At 39.1% G+C, this 23236-nt stretch overlaps 1 protein-coding gene across 1 annotated transcript in view; it reads left to right on the top strand.

The window, feature by feature from the left end:
• LOC118800639 (antigen WC1.1-like) overlaps window positions 1-1519 on the top strand; it is a 32772-nt gene extending 31253 nt beyond the window's left edge. Inside the window, exon 21 of the mRNA XM_036560898.1 lies at window positions 1367-1519. Within this exon, the coding sequence (XP_036416791.1) occupies window positions 1367-1519 (153 nt within the window). The remainder of the gene's footprint in view (window positions 1-1366) is intronic.
• The last annotated feature ends 21717 nt before the right edge of the window (window positions 1520-23236 follow it).

Here is a 23236-nt window from a genome sequence, read left to right as displayed (position 1 = left end):
TATTGTTAAAGTAGGTTTCCCCTTGACTGTAGAGCCACATCTGTATTGAGGATTTTTTTCAATATGTCAAAGAACAACAGCAAATATTGACTTCCTCAGTTTATTCGCCAGGCAGTGAGGATGGAGTACATCAACTGTTCCCACCCACAGCTGTTGTATCATCACAGCATGCTGGCACACTTCATATAAAGTGGTCTATATTACATGCTTGTTAGCAATGTGCTTATAAAAAAGTTTATTGGATTTTAGTTTGTTATTGATGTTCCAAGAATGCATTGAATGTGTAAATGCTATTTCACCTACTGTGAACAATTTTTGTGAAAAACATTTTTACTGAACATTTTTGAATATTATATTTGAACCCTGCTATATAATATTGACATAACCATGCGGTAAACATGACATGTTAGATGTCGTATGCTGTCATGTTAAGAGACGTCCTTTATTTCCAGGACTCATATGTATCAAGCATCGTAGAGTAAGAATTAGGTCTAATCCATTCGTGTAGTTCTACACAGCTTTATGTAAAAGGCATAAATTGATTGAAGAAATTGGTTAAATTAGAATTTTTAACCTATATTTTAATATGTATTTTGTATGTCTTGTCTTCAGGCAAGCCCGTCTGAATGAAGTTGCTGAAAGATATTATGGAAAAGCAGCAGATCTAAGACCAGAGCTGTCTACTAAATCCACAGCCATCAATATAAGTAAAAGCATTAAATTATAATATTATACTTTAATTATAATACTGAGGGTTGAATTGTTGAAATCTCAGTCTCACTAAACAGTCCAGGGCAGGAGACAGAGGAGGGACAGGACAGACAAAGATCACGAGACAAGATGGACACAGGGGCAGGGGACAAGTCTGACAGTGCTGGTCTTGGCTTTGAGGGCCTTGTTGGCAACCTCTGAGGTGACCACAGGTATGGTGAGAGGCACAGGACTATGCATGGGCTAAATAAAGTATGAGGCTGCAGGGAAAGTGGTGATGTCATCAGCCACTGTTATAGATGCTGAAGAGGTTGTGGACTGTGTGGCCCACTCAGACCCAGTGGAAGTGACGTCTTCGCTGCAGGATGCCAGCACTCCATACTAGAAACTGAAACACGAAAACAAACAGAATATTACTTTTACAGATGATGCACTGTGTTTGTACATTACTGTTTAAACAGAACACATTCACACAAACACATGTACATCTTTGGTTCAGGTGTCAGGCAGCATTCATTGTCAGTACTAAGAACATTCACTACACTCAACTATGTTTTTCTTTTTATAAAACAAGATATAAAAATGCTTTTCATGAAGAAAATCACTCACTGTTTTTTCAGCTTGACCACTAAAACATTTGGTCTCACTCTCTCAGTATGCTGCTGCGCTGTTGAACCTTGGGGTCATCCTCCACCTCAGTGGGAAACTTCAGCCGAGGCCAACTACCTCCGTGCCCTACGGCTCAATCAGACGACCTGATCACACGGTCCAACCTGCGCAAACGGGTGTGAGGGGCTCGGGGTCGTGACCCTGCTTGTGCTCCTCTGGTGTGGACGGGCTGGTGATGTGGGAGCAGAATCAGCTTGCATGGATCTGTGAGTCTGACAGACGGAGGACTTCCACCTCACACCCTGATGACCGAGAGAGGACCAGTGGAAGTGTCAGTACTTTAAACACCAGTACCTCACTTCTAGGAACATCGACTGTGAATAACACACAGCTGAAGGGAAAGAGTTTCTGTGTTTTGTGAGTCATTCTGGAGGTCAGAATTGTGATTATTGTAATTGGTCACTTCTGCTGTTTACTTCAGTAATATGGGAGAAGATTTTGCAGATAAATTATCATGCTGGTCATCAACAACACACTTAAGTGTGAACTGACAGGAGATATTTTGAATATTGTTTTCAATGAAATTAAAAAAACCTAGAAGGATTGTCCAAGAAGTGAATGCCATGAAGGAGAAATGATCATGTACTGTATGTTGTTATTGTTTTTGTATGGAAACTGTTAATTTATTGGGGCCTTTTTCACTCCCACATTAATTAGTTCAGTAATAAATAATGAACTGTTCCTCCTCAGAAATGTCAGATCATAAACAGCTCTCTGTTTGAAGATGTTCATGAGTGATAGATTCTAGTTCTAGATTCAGTGAAGTTTATTTGACTGATGATCTTTTCTTGATAATTTATTATGAAACATTTTGCAATTATCATGATTATTATTATTATTATTATTGTTGTTGTTGTTGTTGTTGTTGTTGTTGTTCCACATCACTCCTTTACCAAAATCAAGTCAACTAAAGATCATGCTGATTGTCCTAAAGTTAGTCTGTGATTCCTGCCTGGATTCAAAATGTTACATAACTTATTATTTCACTCACTTTTAAAATGCTCACTCACATACATTTCTCTTATACTTTATTTCGGTGATACTGTGACATCGCACTTGTTGACAATTGATGCTTGCACGTGATGCAGATTAAATTGACTGTGAAATGAAACTGACATGAAATATTTATGAAACATATATTTTATTTTTTTATTTTTTTATATTTTTAAATATCTTGGAGGACAGCTGAGAAGTCGTGATAGGACGCCAGCGGTCATATCAAAATAGTGTAGTAAAAACAGACGTCACAGACAGATTTTAGTGCTCTGCTGCCATCTTGTGTAGAAAAATAATCATTGCAGTGATAAATGCACAATGTCTCTAAGAACTTCTATAAACGTATGTGGGTAAAAGTGTTAAAGTAAATTATTGTGTTAACATAGTGTTCTCTTTATTAAATCACAGTTTATTCTGAAAATGTATTTTTTATTTGTGGTTTACTTACATTTTGATCTGTTTGACGAAAGATTTAGAAAAAAATGCTTTTCACTCATTATTCACTTCTCTACTAGTGATCATTTATTTATTAGATTTTTAGTCAGTTGATTTTGTTTTGAACTTAATGTTTTCATTTCTGTGTGTCTGTATTCTAACTCAGAGCTTTGTGTGTGTGTGTGTGTGTGTGTGTGTGTGTGTGAATAGGTTGTCTGTGTGTTTGTGTGTGTGTGTGTGTGAGAGAGAGAGAGAGAGAGAGAGAAAGAGAGAGAGAGAGCTCCCCACAGCCGCCAATCACATGTTTGATTGATTGATTGATTGACTGATTGATTAAAACTGCACAGAAAACAATATACTGTGTCTTGTCAGACCAGATAACATTATCAAATCTCTCTCTCTCTCTCTCTCTCTCTCTCTCTCTCTCTCTCTCTCTCTAAGTTGTACAGTCAGTGTGAGGTTGGTGGACAGTGACAGTTGCTGTGCTGGGAGAGTGGAGATACATTATAATGATCAGTATGCATTGGCCCACAGAGACCACTATTGCACAATTCCAACAGCTGCTTGAAACAGTCTGTTGTTATCTTCTTTTTAGTGACTAAATGTCGCTGAAACTACAAACCCCAACAGTGCATACTTGAAACTGTATCATCAAATAATTTGTGATTAAATAAATGCAATAATCTATCATCAAATAACATGTCTACTTACAAATTTGGCAATGTTCCAAGTAAATATTTGACCTGTTATTTTTAAATTATTTTTTAACATGTTTATTGATTAAAAAATAAAACAAATGAAAGATGTACATATGCAAATTTGTACTTACAAGCTAAGTAAGTAATTACTCAGTAATATTAGATCAAATAAATATGTAAAAATATTAAACTTTTTAAGTTTACTGGATTAATAATCGATTTAAATTAGAAAAATTAAAAATATGTGTGTGTGTGTGTGTGTGTGTGTGTGTGTGTGTTTGTGTGTGTGTGTCAAAACAAAACAAAATAAATTGGGCAATACATTGAGAAGAAAGATACACAAACCTAAATGTGCTCACTATTATCACTTTATCACCAGTACCTCAGTGAGTGGGGCATAGTGTATGATGTAAGCTGGGATATGAGAGCTGCCAGTGTCCTCTGTGGTCAGCTGAAGTGTGGGAATGCTGTGGCTGTGTTGGGGTCAGACTGGTTTGGGGAGGGGAGTGGCCAGATCTGGGCTGATGTGTGTGATTGTCAGGGGAAGAAACACACCTGTCAAAATGTCCCATTTCATCATGGAGTCGAACTGCATGCTTACATAAACAGGATGTTGGAGTCATCTGCGAAAGTGAGCTCTCAAAACTGTGCACTGCATATGAAAGTAATTAATATCATGTTAGTAAATGAGTGTCAATGACACCTTCAAATTAAAAAATAAATTATTAACAGATACTTTTCCTCTTCAGGTTCCTCTCTGGCATTTCTTGAGGGGCGAGTGCGGTTGTCTGGAGGGATGGATTGTGAGGGTGAGGTGGAGGTTTATTTCAGGCAAAACTGGACAAGAGTTCTGCTGGACTCTGCGAGTGAGTCTGTGGCCTCTGTGGTCTGCAGACAGCTGGGCTGTGGCTCTATGTTCAGCTTCTCCAGCTCCTCTACATCCAGTCCTGAACACAGACACATGTGTATGACGGGTTTCAGTTGTTCTGGGAGTGAAGCTCATCTGGGGAACTGCAGCAGCGCATAAGCAGTCAACTGCAGCTCCAGAGAACAGCTCTCAATCACCTGCTCTGGTAGGAATTACAGCAGTTAAATGATCAAAGTTACTAAGAATCTTCTTGAAAAGTTCTCTCAAAAATATATTGTAATCTTTATTGTTCATTTCACAGTCAGGACAGTTATTTTCTTCATAATGTAGAAAATCAATAAGCCATGTCGTTCTATAGCAGCTGTAACATGTGTGTGTAGGTAAGTTTAATTCAGCTCACAGCTCCATCAGGCTGGTTGGCTCTGGGGGAGACTGTGCAGGAAGGCTGGAGGTTTTCCAAAATGGCTCATGGGGGACAGTGTGCGATGACTTGTGGGATACTGAGGATGCGCCGGTGGTCTGCAGACAGCTGCAGTGTGGAGTGGCCATCAGTGATCCGGTACCAGCCTGGTTTGGACCTGGAACTGGACCCATATGGCTGAATGAGGTGGAGTGTGAGGGGAGCGAGATGTCCCTGTTGAACTGCTGATTTCAGCTGTGTGGAGAGGATGAATGTGAACACATGGAGGATGTAGGAGTCGTGTGCTCAGGTAAAATGTGCTAAATGCTGTTGTTCTTGAAATTTTGAGCCAGCTGTATTTGACAGATCCTTCGAAGTTACACAGCCTTTTAAAATGTTATAAAGATACATACTGCAAATTTCAAACTACTGATATTCACAGTAAAACGCTAAACTTCTAAAGCAGTGTATTTTAATACTAGGTAACTGTGAAAGTAATACTACATAGCAGTTTATTTATTTAAAGCAAAGTTTTTCTTTTCCCAACAGAGTTTAAAGAGATCAGACTCACTGAGGACTGTGAGGGGAATCTGGAAGTGTTCTATAATGGAACCTGGGGTAATGTGTGTGTAAATGGGATGGATGAAGAAACAGTAAGTCTCATCTGTCAGGAGCTGAACTGTGGAAGATCTGGCAGTGAGAGACCTACCAAAGCAAGAGTGGAATCGGCTCCTAACTGGCTGGGTAATCTGAAATGTAAGAAACATGACTCCACTCTGTGGCATTGTCCATCTTCCCCCTGGAGACAGAACTACTGTGATAAAAACAGCGAGGTGGCTCACATTACCTGCTCAGGTAGGCAGTTCCTCTCTATAGATTAGAGTGCTTTTATTTACACTACCATGTGAAAAAAGTGGGCCAAGCCCAAAAACAATGGTTTTACTGATGATCAGAGTCCAGATTTAAATCAGATTTATATTTGATCTCACATAAACACAAGCTAGGTTGGCAATGTTTTTCAGCTGTTTGAAGCCATCAGTGCTGAGAGGAACAATACTGACTCTTCTTTCTGTAACGGGCTGTCTGCAGGTTTACCCACAAGATGTCAACATTTAAAGAAGTCAAAGGGAAAAGCTCAAACATACTACAATACTTTATCTATTTGTTTAATTCTTGCTAATTTACTGACTAATGATTTGTTGTTAAAAGCTTGATATTTTGCCATTTTAGGTCCATTTCTCTGCACGAGAGTGTATTGGAATGAGCAAAGATATTTTTTATTGCCATGAAATACAGCTCATGAAATAGTCAGTCTGCATACAGACAGAGTGATCTGGGTGTTTATTTCATTTTTGATTTAATTTTTGTTGTCATAGCAGACCAAAGACGCCAGCACACCCGTCAGGCATGCTCTTCATCTCTCGACCAGAAACAGGCTCAAGTAAGAATATTTATTAAATTAATCTACAGAACAGAGAATTAAGACAGCTTAGTCAGATAAGACAGCTTACATCATGCCACGCTGTTCATGATTTTACATTTACATTTACATCATTTAGCAGACGCTCTTATCCAGAGCGACTTACAAAAAGTGCTTTGTCTATCCAGAGAAAGAATTTTCGCTAGCTACCAATAGGTTAGAGAGAAAGCCAGTCCTAAGCTCAGATACTGCTAGAATCAGAAGGTCATTGACACCTAGTGAAAAAGGGACAGAGTTAAACACAGAACAGTGCAATACAATACAATACATAAGTGCTGTACAATACATTACAATCAATACTTAATTTAGTGCTCATCTAAGTGCTGAATAAACAGGTGTGTCTTCAGTCTGCGTTTGAAGACAGCGAGAGACTCTGCTGTACGGACAGCCAGTGGGAGTTCGTTCCACCACCTGGGTGCCAGCACAGAGAACAGTCTAGATGCTTGCCTTCCACGCGCCTTGAAGGGTGGCGGGTCAAGCCGAGCTGTACTCGAAGCTCGAAGGGCTCGTGGTACAGTTCGAGATTTGACCATTGCCATCAAGTAGGGAGGGGCTGGTCCATTTTTGGCTTTGTAGGCAAGCATAAGGGTTTTAAATCTGATGCGTGCAGCTACAGGAAGCCAGTGAAGGGAGCGCAGCAGTGGGGTGACGTGGCTGAACTTTGGGAGATTGAAGATGAGTCTTGCTGCTGCATTCTGGATGAGTTGCAGAGGCCTGATGGCCTGCATCGGAAGACCAGCCAAGAGCGAGTTGCAGTAGTCAAGCCTTGAGATGACAAGAGACTGAACGAGCACCTGGGTGGCCTCTCTCGAGAGAAAGGGTCGGATCCTCCGGATGTTGAACAGCACAAATCTACATGACCGAGTTAGGTTCGCAATGTGAGTCGAGAACAATAACTGGCCATCCAGAACCACACCAAGACTTCTTGCCTCTGCTGACAGGATAATCAGAGAGTTCTCGAATGAGATGGCAAGATCATGATGAGGACCTGTAGTTTCAGGGATGAATAGTAGTTCAGTCTTGCTAGGATTGAGCTTCAGGTGGTGAGCTGCCATCCATGAAGAGATGTCAGACAGACATGCCGAGATCCAACTGGAAACCTGTGTGTCAGAGGGTGAGAAAGAAAGCATTAGTTGAGTGTCATCAGCATAACAGTGATAAGAGAAGCCATGAGATGATATTACATTGCCAAGAGAGCTAGTGTAAAGAGAAAAGAGAAGAGGACCTAGCACCGAGCCTTGTGGGACACCAGTGGAGAGCCTGCATGGAGAGGATGTGGACCCTCTCTATGTTACCTGATAAGAGCGATCCTCCAGATAGGACTTGAACCACTTCCACGCAGAGCCAGTGATTCCAAGGTTGGTGAGGACGTCCAGAAGGATTGTGCGGTTGACCGTGTCAAAAGCTGCTGAGAGGTCAAGAAGAATCAGGACAGATGACATACTGGCTGATCTTGCTGACTGGAGCAGCTGGTTGTGAATTATATAATTGAGATCAACCTTTGTGGTACTGTGATTTTAGAAAATCAGAATTTGAATATATTACAGTATAGTGTTGAGAATTCTGAGAATCTCTTCATGTGTGATGTGTGTGATGTAGAGCACCTGCCTCTCAGGCTAAAAGGAACTGAGGGAAGCTGCTCTGGGCGGTTGGAGGTGTATCATAATGGTAAATGGGGCTCCGTCTGTGATAATCAGTGGGACATCAGGGATGCTCAGGCGGTCTGCAGGCAGCTGGGCTGTGGGCCAGCACTGAGTGCTAATGGGAGTGCTGTCTTTGGTGATGGTGAAGGGCCTATCTGGCTGAACAGAGTGAAGTGTAGAGGGACTGAGATTCACCTGTGGGACTGTCCTCATTCCCTGAAGAACCACACTGACTGCTCCCACAGGCAGGACGCTGGAGTCACCTGTGCAGGTCAGAGGAGTCTGGATTTTGGAGTGTATGACACCAGTCAGATCATGTTTATCCCTACCTTAATAATCTGCAAGTCTTCAATGAAAAGTGGATTGGTGTAATGTTGTTCATGTTGTCTAATGCTGCTTTGACATTTCGTTGCTGTCTAAAGAAAAATAAATATTCTGGCAGACGCTCTCATCCAGAGCAACTTAGAGTTTTACATAGGTAGGCGAAGGTAGTTTTAGGAGTCTTGCCCAACAACTCTTATTGGTATAATGTAGGGCGCTTGACCAAGCGGGGGATTGAACCCCAGTCTACAGCATAGAAGGCAGAGGTGTTACCCACTACACTGTACCAATATCTCCAAACTCGTAACTTCACAGCAGAAGGCAAAAACGTTTTTAACTTTGAATGCAAGTTAATGAAAAGAGGTTGAATTCCAAGTGATTTTTGAGGATTTCTATTGGTCCATTCATTATGAAATTTTCACACACTGTAAAGGACGACTGCCATGTTCAAATGAAGTAGAAAAATAAAAATAGACAAAAATGGAGATGTGTTTTCTGTGATGCTTACATTGTAAGAATTCAGAGTCAGAACTGCCAGTTAACACCAGCTTTCAATTTAGTCAGTGTAACTTTCATCTTGTGCTTTGTTGGTTGTTTATTTTTATGTTTTGTTTCTGTCTGTTCAGACTTATCTGTAACTTCTACTACTGCTACTACTACTAAAATATTTACTGATCTCCAGTTTCTCTTCCTTAATTTTATTTGCAGTTGGTCAGCCAGTAAAGACAACAACCACTCCATCACCAGCTGTCCTCTTCATCTATTCAGTGTCTCTCCTGGTTCTGGGAGTGGTGCTTCTCCTGGCCTTAGTGCTTCTGGTTGCGCTGTTTTACCAGAACAGGGTGCTCAGGAGAGGTAGAGAGATTCAGAGATCATCTACAATCCACTTTCTGTACATTCTCTAAACATCATTAGTCCTTCAATCTGTCATCAGTCTTCTCTTCTACTGAACTGGCTCCATGTTTCTCTCTGTCTCCCTCACAGTGCTCTCTAAGAGGAGGCGTAAGACTCTGACTGAGGCAGTCTATGAGGAGATCGACCGCAGATACATCGCTAAAAGAAATGACTCGACTCAAAGGGGTGAGTGATATATAGACTGTTCTGCATGAGGATAATTGTACTAAGTTAAAGTGAACTTACATTAGATATAACAGAAAACACCCAGATACACTTATTCACTGTCAGTGATCAAAGCAATATTTATTTTTCTTAAATATATTTTGATTCAACTGTTTAGCATAAATATTCTTTTAGAATCAATTTTTTTCAACATAGTTTTTTTTTCAGTGTATTAAAAATAAGAGTAAATCAGTTAAATGAGAGTTTAGTGAATATTAGATGAAATGTGCTGTTACAGTAGATCTACATGTAGTGTAGTGTGTTAATTCTGCTGATAAGCATCTATTAGGCAGCTGAAGTTAAACTTTGTTTTTCCTGTAAAACTTCCATTTTTGGACATACAGAGAAACCACACAGCTGCAGGTGTGTATGTGAGAGTGTGTGTGTGTGTATGTGTGAGTGTGTGTGTGTGTGAGAGAGAGAGAGAGAGAGGGGAGAGGGAGGGAGGGTGAAAGAGAGGTGAAGAGAGAGCGGGAGGGAGAGTAAGATAGAGAGGGAAGGAAGTAGAGAGAGAGGAAAAGGGAAAGGGAGTAAGTGTGGTGGGGGGTAACACTGTGTATGTGCATGTATGGGTGTTTGTGTGTGTGGGTGTGTGTGCGTGTGTGGGTGTGTGCGTGTTTGTGCGCGTGTGTGTGTGTGTGTGTTTGTGTGTTTGTGCGCGTGTATGGGTGTGTGCACGTGTGTGCACGTGTTTGTGTGTGTGCACGTGTGTGCACATGTGTGTATGTGTGTGTGTGCATGTGTTTGTGTGTGTGTCTGTGTGAGTGTGTGTGTGTGTGTGAGAGAGAGAGAGAGAGAGAGAGAGAGAGAGGCTTTGAGAGAGGGAGAGGGAGAGAAGGAGAAGGAGAGAGGGAGAGGGAGAGAGATAAAGGGAAAGGAAGAGAGCGGGGGCTAAGACTGTGTTTGTGTCTATGTGTGTGTGTGTGTGTGCATGTGTGTGTGTATGTGTGTGTATTTTTGTGTGTGTGCTGTGCATCATGTGTATGTGTGTGTATGTATAGATGTGTGTGTGTGTGTGTGTGTGTATTGGTGTGTGTGTGTGTGTGTGTGTGTGTGTGTGTTTGGGTGTGTATATGCGTGTGTGTGTGTATTTTTGTGTGCATGCTGTGCATCATCTGTAATATAGATGTGTGTGTGTGTGTGTATTAATGTGTATGTGAGTATTGGTGTGTGTGTGTATTGGTGTGTATGTGTGTATTGTTGTGTGTGTGTATGTGTGTATTGGTGTGTGTGTGTTTGGGTGTGTAGGTGTGTGTGTGTGTTGGTGGGCGATACAAAGACTGAAGGAGTCACTGAGTGAGCAAGGCAGTAAATCAGTGAGTGAGTGAGTATGTGTCCAAGTGAGTGACCAAGTGAGATAGTGATGGGTGACTGGGTGACCAAATGAGGGGCCGAGTAAGTGAGGGATCAAATGAGTCACTATGCTGGTGACCAAGTGTCAGGACTGAGTAGTGTTTGGGTGAGAGATCAAGTGAGCCAGTGAGTGATGAAGAGATTGAGTGAGTGACTGACTGAATGATCAAGAAACCAATTGAGAGATCAAACAAAAGAGTCAAAACCTATTGACCGACTGTCAGAGTTAGTGGCTGAGTGCAGTAGTGACCAAATGAATGCGTGACTGTGAATGAGTGGAGTGACCAATTAAGTGATCAAGTGACCAAATGAGTGACCAAGTGACCAAACGAATGACTGTCAGAATGAATGACCAAGTGAGTGACTGAGTGCAGTGACTCAATGAGTGACTGAGTGACCAAGTGAGTGACCAAATAGTGACCAAGTGAGTGACCAGGTGACCATAGTGAGTGACCAAGTCTCTAAGAGAGTGACTGAATATCCTAATGAGTGACCAATGAGTGACCAATTGACCTAGTGAGTACCAAAGAGACTGAGTGACCTAATGAGTCAGCGACCAGCTGAATAAGTGATTGACTGAGTTTGTGAGTTAGTGAGTGAGTGTCTAAGTGAGTAACCAAGTGACTGATGTAGTGAGTTAGTGACAGAATGACATATTGAGTGATGTTGTGAGTTTGTGACTATGTGAATAATGATTGACTGAGTGACCGATTGAGTGAGCAAGTGATTGAATAAACTGACTGAGTGACAAATTTAGTGATTGAATGTCAGACTAAGTGACCAAGTGACCAAATGAGTGAATGACTGAGCAAGTGTTTGAGTGACAGATCAAGTGACCTAGTGAGTGACCAAGATATTGAGTGGAGTGACTGATCGAGTGATCAGGTGACTATGTGAGTGACCATGTGATCAAGTGAGTGACAGAGTGTCCAACTGAGTGACAAAAGAGAGTGAGTGAGTGATCGAATGAATGACCAATTGACCTAATGATTCACAAAGAGACAGAGTTAGTGGGTGACTGACTGAGTGAATGGCCATGTGACTGAATGAATGACCGGGTTAGTAGCTGAATGAGTGGCTGAGTGACTGAGATTCTAAATGAGTGACTGATTGACTAAATAAGTTTCTACGTCTGTGATCAATTGAGAGAGTGATCAAATGAGTCAATGAGTGAGTTTTGTTGTGTCTGAGAGCGCCCTCTACTGTCTGCACTGCACGTCTTGTTGATTACCTGAAATAATATCAGTACAGACAGCAGAGGGCGCTCTTAGACACAACAAAACTCACTCACTCATTGACCCATTTGATCACGTAGTTCACAATGATCGACAGCACAGGATTATGGGTAGCTCTACATTGTGAACATGTTTAATGACTGTTCTGCTCTCCTCTAACAGGAAGTATCCTCTCTGAAGAACAGCATTCAGGATATGAGGATGTGGATGAGGAGCTATTCTCAAGAGTCATGGTTTGACCCGCAACCCCGTATCCAAAAATTTGGGATGCTGTGTAAAATGTAAACATAAAATGCATGTAATGATATGCATATCATGTAAATCCTATATTTAATTGGAAATAGTCCAAATACAGCATTTCAAATATTGAAAATGAGAAATTTAGGCTCATGCAGTGATTTTCACTATAGAATCCTGTCTGTTAATGCAGTCCCATGCATACAGTAATCTCTCCAGATTCTCTGGATCTTTTAATGATATTATGCACTGATATTATACCCAATCATGTTACTGACCTGTTGGCAATTAACCTAATTAGTAGTGAGATGTCCCACCGGGTGTTTATTTTAGCATTGCTCAACTTTATCAGTCATTTGTTGCCCCATAACAACTTTTTGAAACATATTGCTGTATCAAATTCAAAATGAGCATATATGTTTCAAAAAACAATAAAATTTCTCAGTATCAATATTTGATATGTTGATTTACACATCATTAAATTCTGTTTTTATTTACATTTTCACAGCATCCCAACTGGATTTTTTGGAAACTGGGTTGAATATAAATCTTTTTCCTATCAATCACTTCTGCGATTTGCTGTCCTGTCATAATATCACATTCTGGATATCTGATCGGCTCATAATGTTAATTTATTCATTTATGAAGTGAAAATATCTGTAATTTAAAACGCTACTTCTGTCGAAAAGGGCTGACTTGCAGGGATATGTCTGTACATGCCAAGACTAAAGACCACCCATAAAACATCATCACACAACAGCAACACTTATAGGAACACAGTGAGCAATAGAGTGACACTTTACTGTAACCAGTCACTGTCTTGCTACTACTCTACAGAAAGGTGTTGGTCCCAGTTAAAAGACAGATCTAAGTGGTTTCCAGAAGGTGCAGAAGTGCTTGATCTCAGTAGCAGCTTTGGATTTAATGTTTGCCACTTAATTCTCTGCATGTGTCTTCTTACTGTGTGTCCAAAGAAACAACCACTCTCTGGAAGACGTGTGTGTGTGTGTGTGTGTGTGTGTGTGTGTGTGTGTGTGAGTGGTACAATAGACGTCTGGTTTTGGACATTGTGTGCAACTATCCCTGTCTCTGACCGGACAGCCGTAGTGACTGCCAATTTAAGGGAACAGCCTAGAGATATTACTAGAAGATCTAGCCACCTTTTTTACAACCTCTTGTTTATATTGGCGTGTGCAGAGTGGCAGAGCCTCCCAGACCTGCACTGAAGGGCACAGAATTTATAGAATAGACAAGGGGGCAATTCTTTCCAAACGCAGCAAAATACAGTGAGATAAGGAGTAAGAATAAGCAAAAATGAAACAAAAGTGAAAACACACCAAATTTTACAAATAAATTATTTCATTCATGACCGTTATCAAATGATATACAAGTTAAACATTCCATGCTTCAAACAGATTTCCTGGTTGGTCCACTGGACTGAAACTATCTCCCAAAGTAAAAAAAAAAAAACAGTTGAGGTTAAACAGGTTCAGCAGGACAGCTATGCCTTAACAATGATAAAGAAAGTAAGTAAGGGTTTTACTTCATATGGTTATGAATTGATATTTTTTGTAAACTGCTTGTAGAGTGAAATATAAAAAAGAGAAGTAAATATTTTAACAGAAAATTGAGAGTTAGCATTTTTTTCTTCATTTTTACTCTAATGTAACTAACGTAAGTAATATTGAACATGACTTGTTTTATCACTCTGGTCAAAATGAAAAATGTAACTAACTGATACTGAAATCTGTTGTAAAGCTCCTACAGTGGTGCCACAGTTGTTTCTACAGAGAGATATTCTGGTTAAAAGGTTAGGAAAACTTTCTGATGATCTTGAAGGTGTGAGGAACTTTTTAAGAATTACAGCTGCTTTTGAATGGATTTTTAGGGATGGGTTTTTAGAAGTGTTTTTTTTTCTGCTAGGAGTCTGAATATAATATCTGTATATATTAGATTACATCAGTGGTGCTTTAGTGGATTTCTTTGTTGTTATGGAGGATATTTAGTGATTGTATGATATATTTACATAATGAATGCTGAGTATTGTAGTGATGGATGAAAAAGATGCAAAATCATGAATGTTGTCAAACTGATGAGGCTGTGGAGAACTATTCTGCAGCACAGCATACAAAACACGACAAATAACATGAACATTTCACGTTAGGTTTAGATTAGAATGCCCCTTTAAGTATTTACACCCATGAGAATGGTCAGATAACATGGTGGACAACACAGTAAAGTGAGATGAACAAAGCATATATGTCATTAGGTGACACAGAAAGTTTTATTATGGAGGAAAGATTGAAATATCATGTTGGTATCAAATCGAGGGGCCTGTAACGGTTCCCATAACAACTTTCTAGTAATATATATTGCTTGTTGTTACTATTACAGAATATTTTTAAATTAAGTCTAGTTTTTTCTCTAATTGAAGATTTGATTCATTTGCAGATCAGAAAACTTTCTGATGATCTTGAAGGTGTGAGGAACTTTTTAAGAATTACAGCTGCTTTTGAATGGATTTTTAGGGATGGGTTTTTTGAATTGTTCTAGCTGCACAAGAAAGCCAGGAAGATAATGATACTACTAGGAGGCTGGATATAATATCTGTTTATAATAGGTTACATCAGTTTACACTTTAGTGAATTTCTTTGTTGTTATGGAGGATATTTAGTGGTTGTATGATATATTTACATAATGAATGCTGAGTATTGTAGTGATGGATGAAAACAATGCAAAATCATGAATGTTGTCAAACTGATGAGGCTATGGAGTACTCTGCTGCGCTGCAGAATATTACAAAACACGACAAATAACATGAACATTTAATGATAGGTTTAGATTAGAACGCCCCTTTAAGTATATACACCCATGAGAATGGTCAGATAACATAGTGGACAACACACTGAGCCCACACTAAAGTGAGATGAACAAAGCTTATATGTCATTAGCTGACACAAAAAGTTTTATTTTGCAGGAAAGATTGAAATATCATGCTGGTATCAAATCGAGGGGCCTGTAACGATTCCCATAACAACTTTCTAGTAATATATATATATATATATATATATATATATATTACTAGAAAGTTGTTATGGGAATCGTTATATATATATATATATATATATATATATATATATATATATATATATATATATATAGCTGTTGTTGGAAGAAAACCTTGTATCTCCAAAATCATAACTTTACAGGAGAAGAAAAAAACCTACTTTGCTTTTAATGTAAGTGAATGGAGCTAGATTTTTTTCCAAGTCATTTTGGGTCATTTATTTTAGTCCATTCAACATGAAATTTACAAACAATATAAAGGACAACAGGTATTTTCAAATTATGTCAAAAACTCAGAAATGTCAAAAATTTCTTCCGACTACAGCGACATATATATAAAAATGAATATATATATATATATATATATATATATATATATAAATAAATGATTTCCTTATGGAGTAACACACAGTAGCTCACAAAAGACTCTACTGAAAATTACTGAGATTTAATGAGGTTTACTGAGGTTTACTAAGATTTACTGAAGTTTACTGGTTTTCAAAATGGCAAAAAAAATACACTAAAAAATACTTATCTCTCTGCTTTGTTACGTCCTTACGCCCCATCGTGCAAGCTAATGTCCTCCGACTCTGGTCTTCTAGTTGTTTCTCGATTTAACCTTTCCACTATGGGTTGCTACCTTTATGTATTCGCTCTTCTACCTCTCTTTTCTCTAATAATGTTCTTTCCCCAACATTGTAAAGTGACCTTGGTTTTGTGAAAGGCGCTTTATAAGTCTTAATGCATTATTATTATACATACATCATCGAAACTGCTTATCCTTCTAGGTCACGGTGGGGTGCTGGAGCCTATCCCAGCTGTCATTGGGAGGAAGGCAGGATACACCCTGGACAGGTCGCCAGTCCATCACAGGGCAGACAGACATACACATTCACACCTACTGGCAATTTTAGCTTGTCCAATTGGCCTGACTGCATGTTTTTGGACTGTGGGAGGAAACCGGAGTACCCGGATGAAACCCACACAGACACGGGGAGAACATGCAAACTCCACACAGAGATGACCCTGGTCACCCGGCCGGGAATTGAACCCGGGCCATTCTTGCTGTGAGGCGACAGCACTACCCACTGCGCCACTGTGTCACGAAGCAAAAATGGTTCAGAAATGGTTTGAGGAGCACGACAATGAGGTATTTGAGGTATTGACTTGACCTCCAGATTCCCCAGATCTCAATCCAATCGAGCATCTGTGGGATGTGCTGGACAAACAAGTCTGATCCATGGAGGCCCCACCTCGCAACTTACAGGAGTTAAAGGATCTGCTGCTTGGCGCCAGATATCACAGCACACCTTCAGGTGTCTAGTGGAGTCCATGCCTCGACGGGTCAGCAAAAGGGAGACCAACACAATGTTAGGAAGGTGGTCATAATGTTATGCCTGATCTGTGTATGTTCACTGTTTAATATTTCAGCCTTGGCCCATTTTTTTTGCCCAGGAGTGTAGTTTGTCGTTTGCATGCATTTGTGTGTGTGTGTGTGTGTGTGTGTGTGTGTGTGTGTGTGTGTGTGTGTATGTGTGTGTGACACAGAGAGAGAAAGAAAGAGAGAGAAAGAGAGAGATGACTGTTCTGCTCTCCTCTAACAGGAAGTATCCTCTCTGAAGAACAGCATTCAGGATATGAGGATGTGGATGAGGAGCTTCTCTCAGGTAAGAGGACCAGAACATGTGTGTGTCAGACAACACACACATGATTTTAAATTTAAATATTACAATTACAATTTAGAAATTTCTTTTAGTCATGTTTCTTTTCTGAGAAGTACATTCGAGTAATTTATTAATTCCTTTTTGTGTTTAACACTTTTAATTCCCAGGATTATTACATTCTAAGGCTTAATGTTCAGTAATTGCATAGAAAACAATGCAAACTGGCATTTTGTGTTATTGAAATATTCATAGGTTTAGAGGTTTGGGCCTTCAAGCATTTCTTTATGTTTTGTGTGTAACAGCATCAAAACTGCTTTACGACTGGTCAGACCACTGACCATTGAGGTCTGTAATTTTTAGATGCAAAGCAGGACCTGGCTTGTAACTCACTCACTCCTTCACATACTCAGTCACTCATGTTTAACAAAACTGTCCACAAGGAGAAGCTACTGGCACTCTAGTAACTAGAGTGAAAACAACCTTGTGTTAGCTGAAAGGGCTGAGTCTATTGAGACTACTATGGACATATGAGAAGTGAATGCTTTCTAGGACCTTTGGGGTACTACATACTGGTGCTCAGCATACATAACACTTTGTGTCCTTGTTTTAGACCAAAGACATAAATCAGGTTCTATGTAGATAGATGCTGAGTGTACTAGGAATTTCCACTGCATTTCCTCTTTAAGTTACTCAGTACTTAAGTAGTATTTTAAATAAGTACTTTGGTAGTCCTACTTTTGTGGAAGGATACTTTAACTTGATAGTGTTACCAGGTGTCCAGTTTTGGACTGGACAGTCCAGTTTTGAGGTTGGTACTGTCAACTGAATGTTAAAACATACAGTCTCACTCTAGATGTATTCCATTTACTAAGGTTAATAAAGCCCAAATGTCACCCACTGCTTCACCCATCTCCATCCTGTCTGGTTTTCAGGAAATTCTACTACTTAATTTATTATTTAATCAAATACTTTATTATTTCAGTGTGGATTTAAATTACTCCACCCACCTCTAACACATTAATATTTATCCATCAATATTATGATGTCACCACCAATGGTCTGATAAGTGAGTTCCTTTATTAATTAATCAACTGATTTTATCTTTAAATATTAAACCACAATGATTACACTGTTTGTGAAGTCGACCGCTGGGAAGGGCTCCAGCTCCTCCTGCGACCCAGAAGGATTAAGCGGCTTAGAAAGTGTGTGTGTGTGTGTGTGTGTGTGTGTGTGTGTGTGTTTGTAAAATCAATCTGCTTTTATTTGATGTAGGTGAATCAGCAAAAGACGACACAGCAGAGAGTTATGATGATGTCATCACTGCTGGACAGATCTCTGATAGTGTAGCAGGTGTGTTTCTGTTTTGGGGTTTTAGTTTAATAAGAAGTAGAAATTAAGTAGAGATTAAAATTTTATGAGAGGAGAAGAATCAGTAATGTGGTTGTACTCTATTTTGGTGATTACAGCATATCATTACTGTTGGAACACAACCTTGTATCTCCAAATTTTAGTTTTTTTCTGCTTCAATTAAAAATAAGATTTTATGTTCTCCTGTAAAGTTATTATCTAATTTTTTGATTCGACAGCAATGATATGCTTATCACGCCTTTAGAGTCTTGTCTAATATTTGTGTATTTTTTTATTATTAGTTACATTTTTCTAAACATTCAAGTCATGTTTTAAATAAAAACAAATTATTAAAATCAAAACTTTCAATAGTTGATAGTGCTAAGTGCTAATATTAGCAGCGTACGTTTAGGCTTATATTAGACTTACTGCATTGTTCAGTGATTTTGTCTGAATCTGATAAGCACAACTGTGTAAAATATGATTTTATATCATTTAAACATCTCTGTGTTTTGGTGTAGAGGACGTAGCAGAGAATTATGATGATGTCATCACTGCTGATCAGAGCTCAGCTGTTGCAACAGGTTTGACTTGTAATGTAACAATACTGTAATCTCAAACATGAACACAGTCACTGATGATACTGAAGCTGAATTAATGACATTTATCTCCACATTTTGACAGAAGACATGACAGATAACTATGATGATGCTGTTACTGCTGGACCAAACTCCAACATCATGACAGGTAGGTTTTACTTAATGTAGACAAATAATTTTGAACCAAAACTTAAACACAGTAAAAATGCCAGATTTTTGTTATAATGTATGTCCCCATGTTGGTGTAGTGGACACACCAGAGAACTATGATGATGTCATAACAGCTGGACTGGATGTAGAAGAGGTAAAAGGTGAGTGGCTGATATTGTTATGTACACCACTACATTCCAGATCTACATGAATGAGGATGGTAGAGTAAGTAATTTATAATCAAGCCTGCTGAAAACTGAAAAATGTTCACATTATCTATGACGTATGGATTTATTTACTTGTACACTCTGAGTGCAGTTTGTGTGCTTCTTCAGCAGAGTGTGAAGGCTCTTCCTGTAAGTCTAAAAATGGCTAGTGCAGCACTGCCAACTAGACAGGACTGGAAATATTCTGTCCTCTCTACATGTGTTTAACAGGGATCAAACTATGTTTCTCTGAAGGCATAAAAAGTGAGGCACATCACTCTGTTGTTTTCTCTTTAGGATTCATACTGCTGTGTTTTTCCAAAGCTGCATCAGGTTATGCATCTCACTGTTGGTAGCTAGCAGTAACAAAAGCTAGCAGTAGCTAATTGGCGAGATAAAAAAGCCAAACTACTTGCTTCGTAATTATAGAGAACATAACAAAACAGTGAAAAAACTAAAATCTCAAGTTCTGCACTGATAAGACTCCAGCTGTACTAGCCAGTTATTTAAACAGTTGAACCACTATTTACTAGCAAACATGCTGTAAGCAAAAACAAGCTAAACTAAAAAGCTGCTTTTTGTTTATGTCATGATTTAGATCTGTAATGCTATGCAATTACAAACCTGTCCTCCTTTACAACTGTCACTGAAAGTCTAACTTACCTTTGATCTGAATGGTCAGCCCAAAAAATAAAAAGCAACCACTCATGATGTAGAGTACATAAGTAACTTTTCTCAGCTCCGGACACCTGAACACTCCACACAAAACATACACAGTGTGAATCCCTGTAAGTGATGGGATGAACAGATGCTTGAAAATTACAGGTAATTGTGTTTGAGTAGTACTGTATTTTGCAGTGTGTATAGAGCTTCATAGACCCACTGAGGGGAATCACAATAATGTACTCACTGGCAGCACCAAACAACTTGATCTGAGTCGCACCTGCAGTGCTAAACAGGGAGCTAATTTTCGAACATTGTTGGAATGCATTTAAAAAGAATAGCAAGATGTATATTTTTATTTGAAAAGGTTAAATATGTTGATTTTTCAGATTATGATGATGTGAAGGAGGAGCCTCAGAAAGAGATGAATCATGTGACTGAGAGTTCACAGCCAGTGTCTTTACTCAGGAAACTGCATTCAAACCTCTTCAGGCACAAAAAATGACATTTTAGATGAACATTCAGAATATTTTATGGAGCACAAAATCAGTTTATTATAGCTTTACACATCTAAACAGGATAAAGTAACTTAAATATAATTTTTTCAGGATTTTATTTGTGTGTCACTAGTCTTAGCTGGAAATATTTACTGAAACATCACATTTTTTTCTTAGAGAAAGAAACTTGTTTACCATTTTTAATGACAATTTTAAGATTGATATCTTTAAATTAAAGGTTAAGGGCTTTTCATTTCTATTGTATATATTTTATATTATCAGTATTGGCTTTCAAAATTAGGAAGCCCCTTATAACTGGTTTATAGAGCAAATACAAAATACAGTATTATCATAAAACATATTATGTAATACCATTGTGTTACAGCATAAGAAAAGCAGTCAAGATTTTTCTCATGCTATTTGCAAGCATATAATGATTGCTTGATTATGCGTATATTATGTGTAAAATAAAATGTCCACACAGGCATAATAATGACTGCATATTGAATTATGTATTTTCATTTTCTTTTAACAAGTGTAATGTGTGGTATTACTGTGGTCTAAAAGATCATTATGTACTCCTCTTTTTTGTACGTGTAGTTTATTATACATGAGTATAAAGATACACAGAGTATAAAGATACACAGAGTATAAAGATGAGTCCAACAGCCATACAGTAATACTAAGAGGGTAACTGGTTAATTTTTGCTATTGTTTTCTTTTGTTTTCTCCTTTTTAATCATAATAAAACTGTTCTTCCTAAGAAGTCTGAATAAATCAGTTTTAATAAATCACTTTTGAACTGTGTCTGTGGTGGTCTTCAGTGCAGGACTCTAAGCCATATAAATATATACAGAAGTAAATCTCAGTTAATTATTAGTTTATAGCTGATTCATAGAGTCTTTGAGTTCATTGTTTATCCACTTTGTCAACCATTTGTTTTGTAGTCCTTTACAGTGGAAACTTAGGACCCTGAAGTCATGATACTGTAGTGCTTATACTCTGGGAGACTGTTCAGATAAGTATATGAGATCATGCTTATATCCTTCTGGTCTCCTTGTATCATGCAAACCAGGGCTTGATGTAAGAAGGTTTTTGTCCTGCTATGAATCAAAATGTTGTTTTATTTTCTTTCGCAGTTTTGAGGGGATGATTTAAACTCTTAGTGTATTTTGAACAGGATCTGCCTGATTTATTCAGTTAAGCAATTCATATTTAATTAATGGAGAATTTCTTTATGGGAATGTCTCACTGACCGCTCACGAAGGTAAGGACACCAATCAGAGTTGAGGACAGTGAATAATTAATCATACCCATGCGAGAAGGACCTATCAGCACCCTGGCTCCGCCTCCAAAGGGGTTGGTCTAAAGCCAGACAGACTCGGGGGCGCAAGGTTCCTCAGTTAGTTCCATCGAGAGTTCAAGTTATAAAGAGAGAATAAACTTCACAAGTTTTAGTGCCAGTATAAACTAGAAAGTTAGAAACTATTTCCAGATTTGTGAAGAGTCTTCGTTTGTCTAAGTGTTTGTTTAACTCTCACAGTAAGTCTGCTACGCTACGCCGAGAGAGGGTCGTAGAAATTTGTCGCACGGCCAACGACAGATCGCTTTTCCTCATATCTTAGCCAGCCGAGCAAGTTTAGTTTAAAAAAGAGAATCACACAGCTTCACAATCTGAGCACATCTGAAAATCCTGTCTTTCCAACTTGAACAATGTATCATTTAAAAGATGACACTATTCGCAGTATCAGTTAAAAGAGACGTCACTGTGGCTACTTTTAAAGAAGATACAGTTAATTATGCTGGTTTAAATTCTTAACGGCTATTCGATAACATAGAAACTAGCCAGTAGAAACAGCCCAGAAACAGCTTCCTTAAAATAAAACCGTTACGAGTAAAATGTAAAGCTGACAGAGCTGTTTCTGACTGAAAATTGAGCTTCTTCTCTTTAGTTGAGGCTGGGGGTCTCTCTTCTCCTGCACAGAGATCTTTATCCACCAGTTTCATATTAGTAGATACTTTGACAGATTTACAGCGCCTCCTGCCCTCATGCTGCACTGCTCACATTCACAGTCAGAGTCATCACACAGTCATGTCTTTGTCATGTATCATTATTAGGACATCATAGAAAGGAATTCTGGAACTGCAGCACTGAACATTCTGAGGATAGAGTTTCATCCAGTTAAACAAAGGTTTAACAGCATTGAGGCTGCAGATTCTATTGCAGGTGTAAAGTAGATGTGTTCAACCAACTGGGCATTAAGATGGTGACTCCTCTGTAATATCTACCAGTGCTGCTATGTTACTACACCTGCCATTCAGTACTTTTTTCCAGATTGGTTGAACATCGAAAACAGCTTTGTGTACTGTGTGCTACAGGACCCTGGACAGCGTCCGGAATAGGGCTGGTGAAGGTCATCAGGGAGACATTCTTGAACTCAGCCAAACCACTGAACTTTACACAGCCCAGTGAGGCAGATGAAGAGCAGCTGTGCTGAGGCAGGAACTGCTGTTGTCTCTCATATTGTTCCTTTTCTTCTCAGAGACAGAAAACCTGGAGCAGAATTACCAGGAGGGCAGAACCACACCTAACCAGCTCTACCACACACCATCTTTCACATCTTAGCAACTCTACCATGCACACCCTCATTCACATCAAACCAGCTCTACCAGACACACACTGACACACACCTAACCAGCTCTACCACACACACACACACCTAACCAGCCCTGCCACACACACCCTCTCTCACACCTAAAAAGCTCTACCACAAACACCCTCACTCACAGCTAACCAACTCCACCACACACATCCACATTTAACCAGGTGTACCACACACATTCTCACTCACTCCTAACAAGCTGTTCCACACACACGC

The sequence above is a fragment of the Colossoma macropomum genome, unplaced genomic scaffold, assembly GCF_904425465.1.
Source record: "Colossoma macropomum unplaced genomic scaffold, Colossoma_macropomum, whole genome shotgun sequence".
NCBI lineage: Eukaryota > Metazoa > Chordata > Actinopteri > Characiformes > Serrasalmidae > Colossoma > Colossoma macropomum.
The sequence above is the reverse complement of the archived record's forward strand: the minus strand, read 5'-3'. Positions and strand labels throughout refer to the sequence as shown.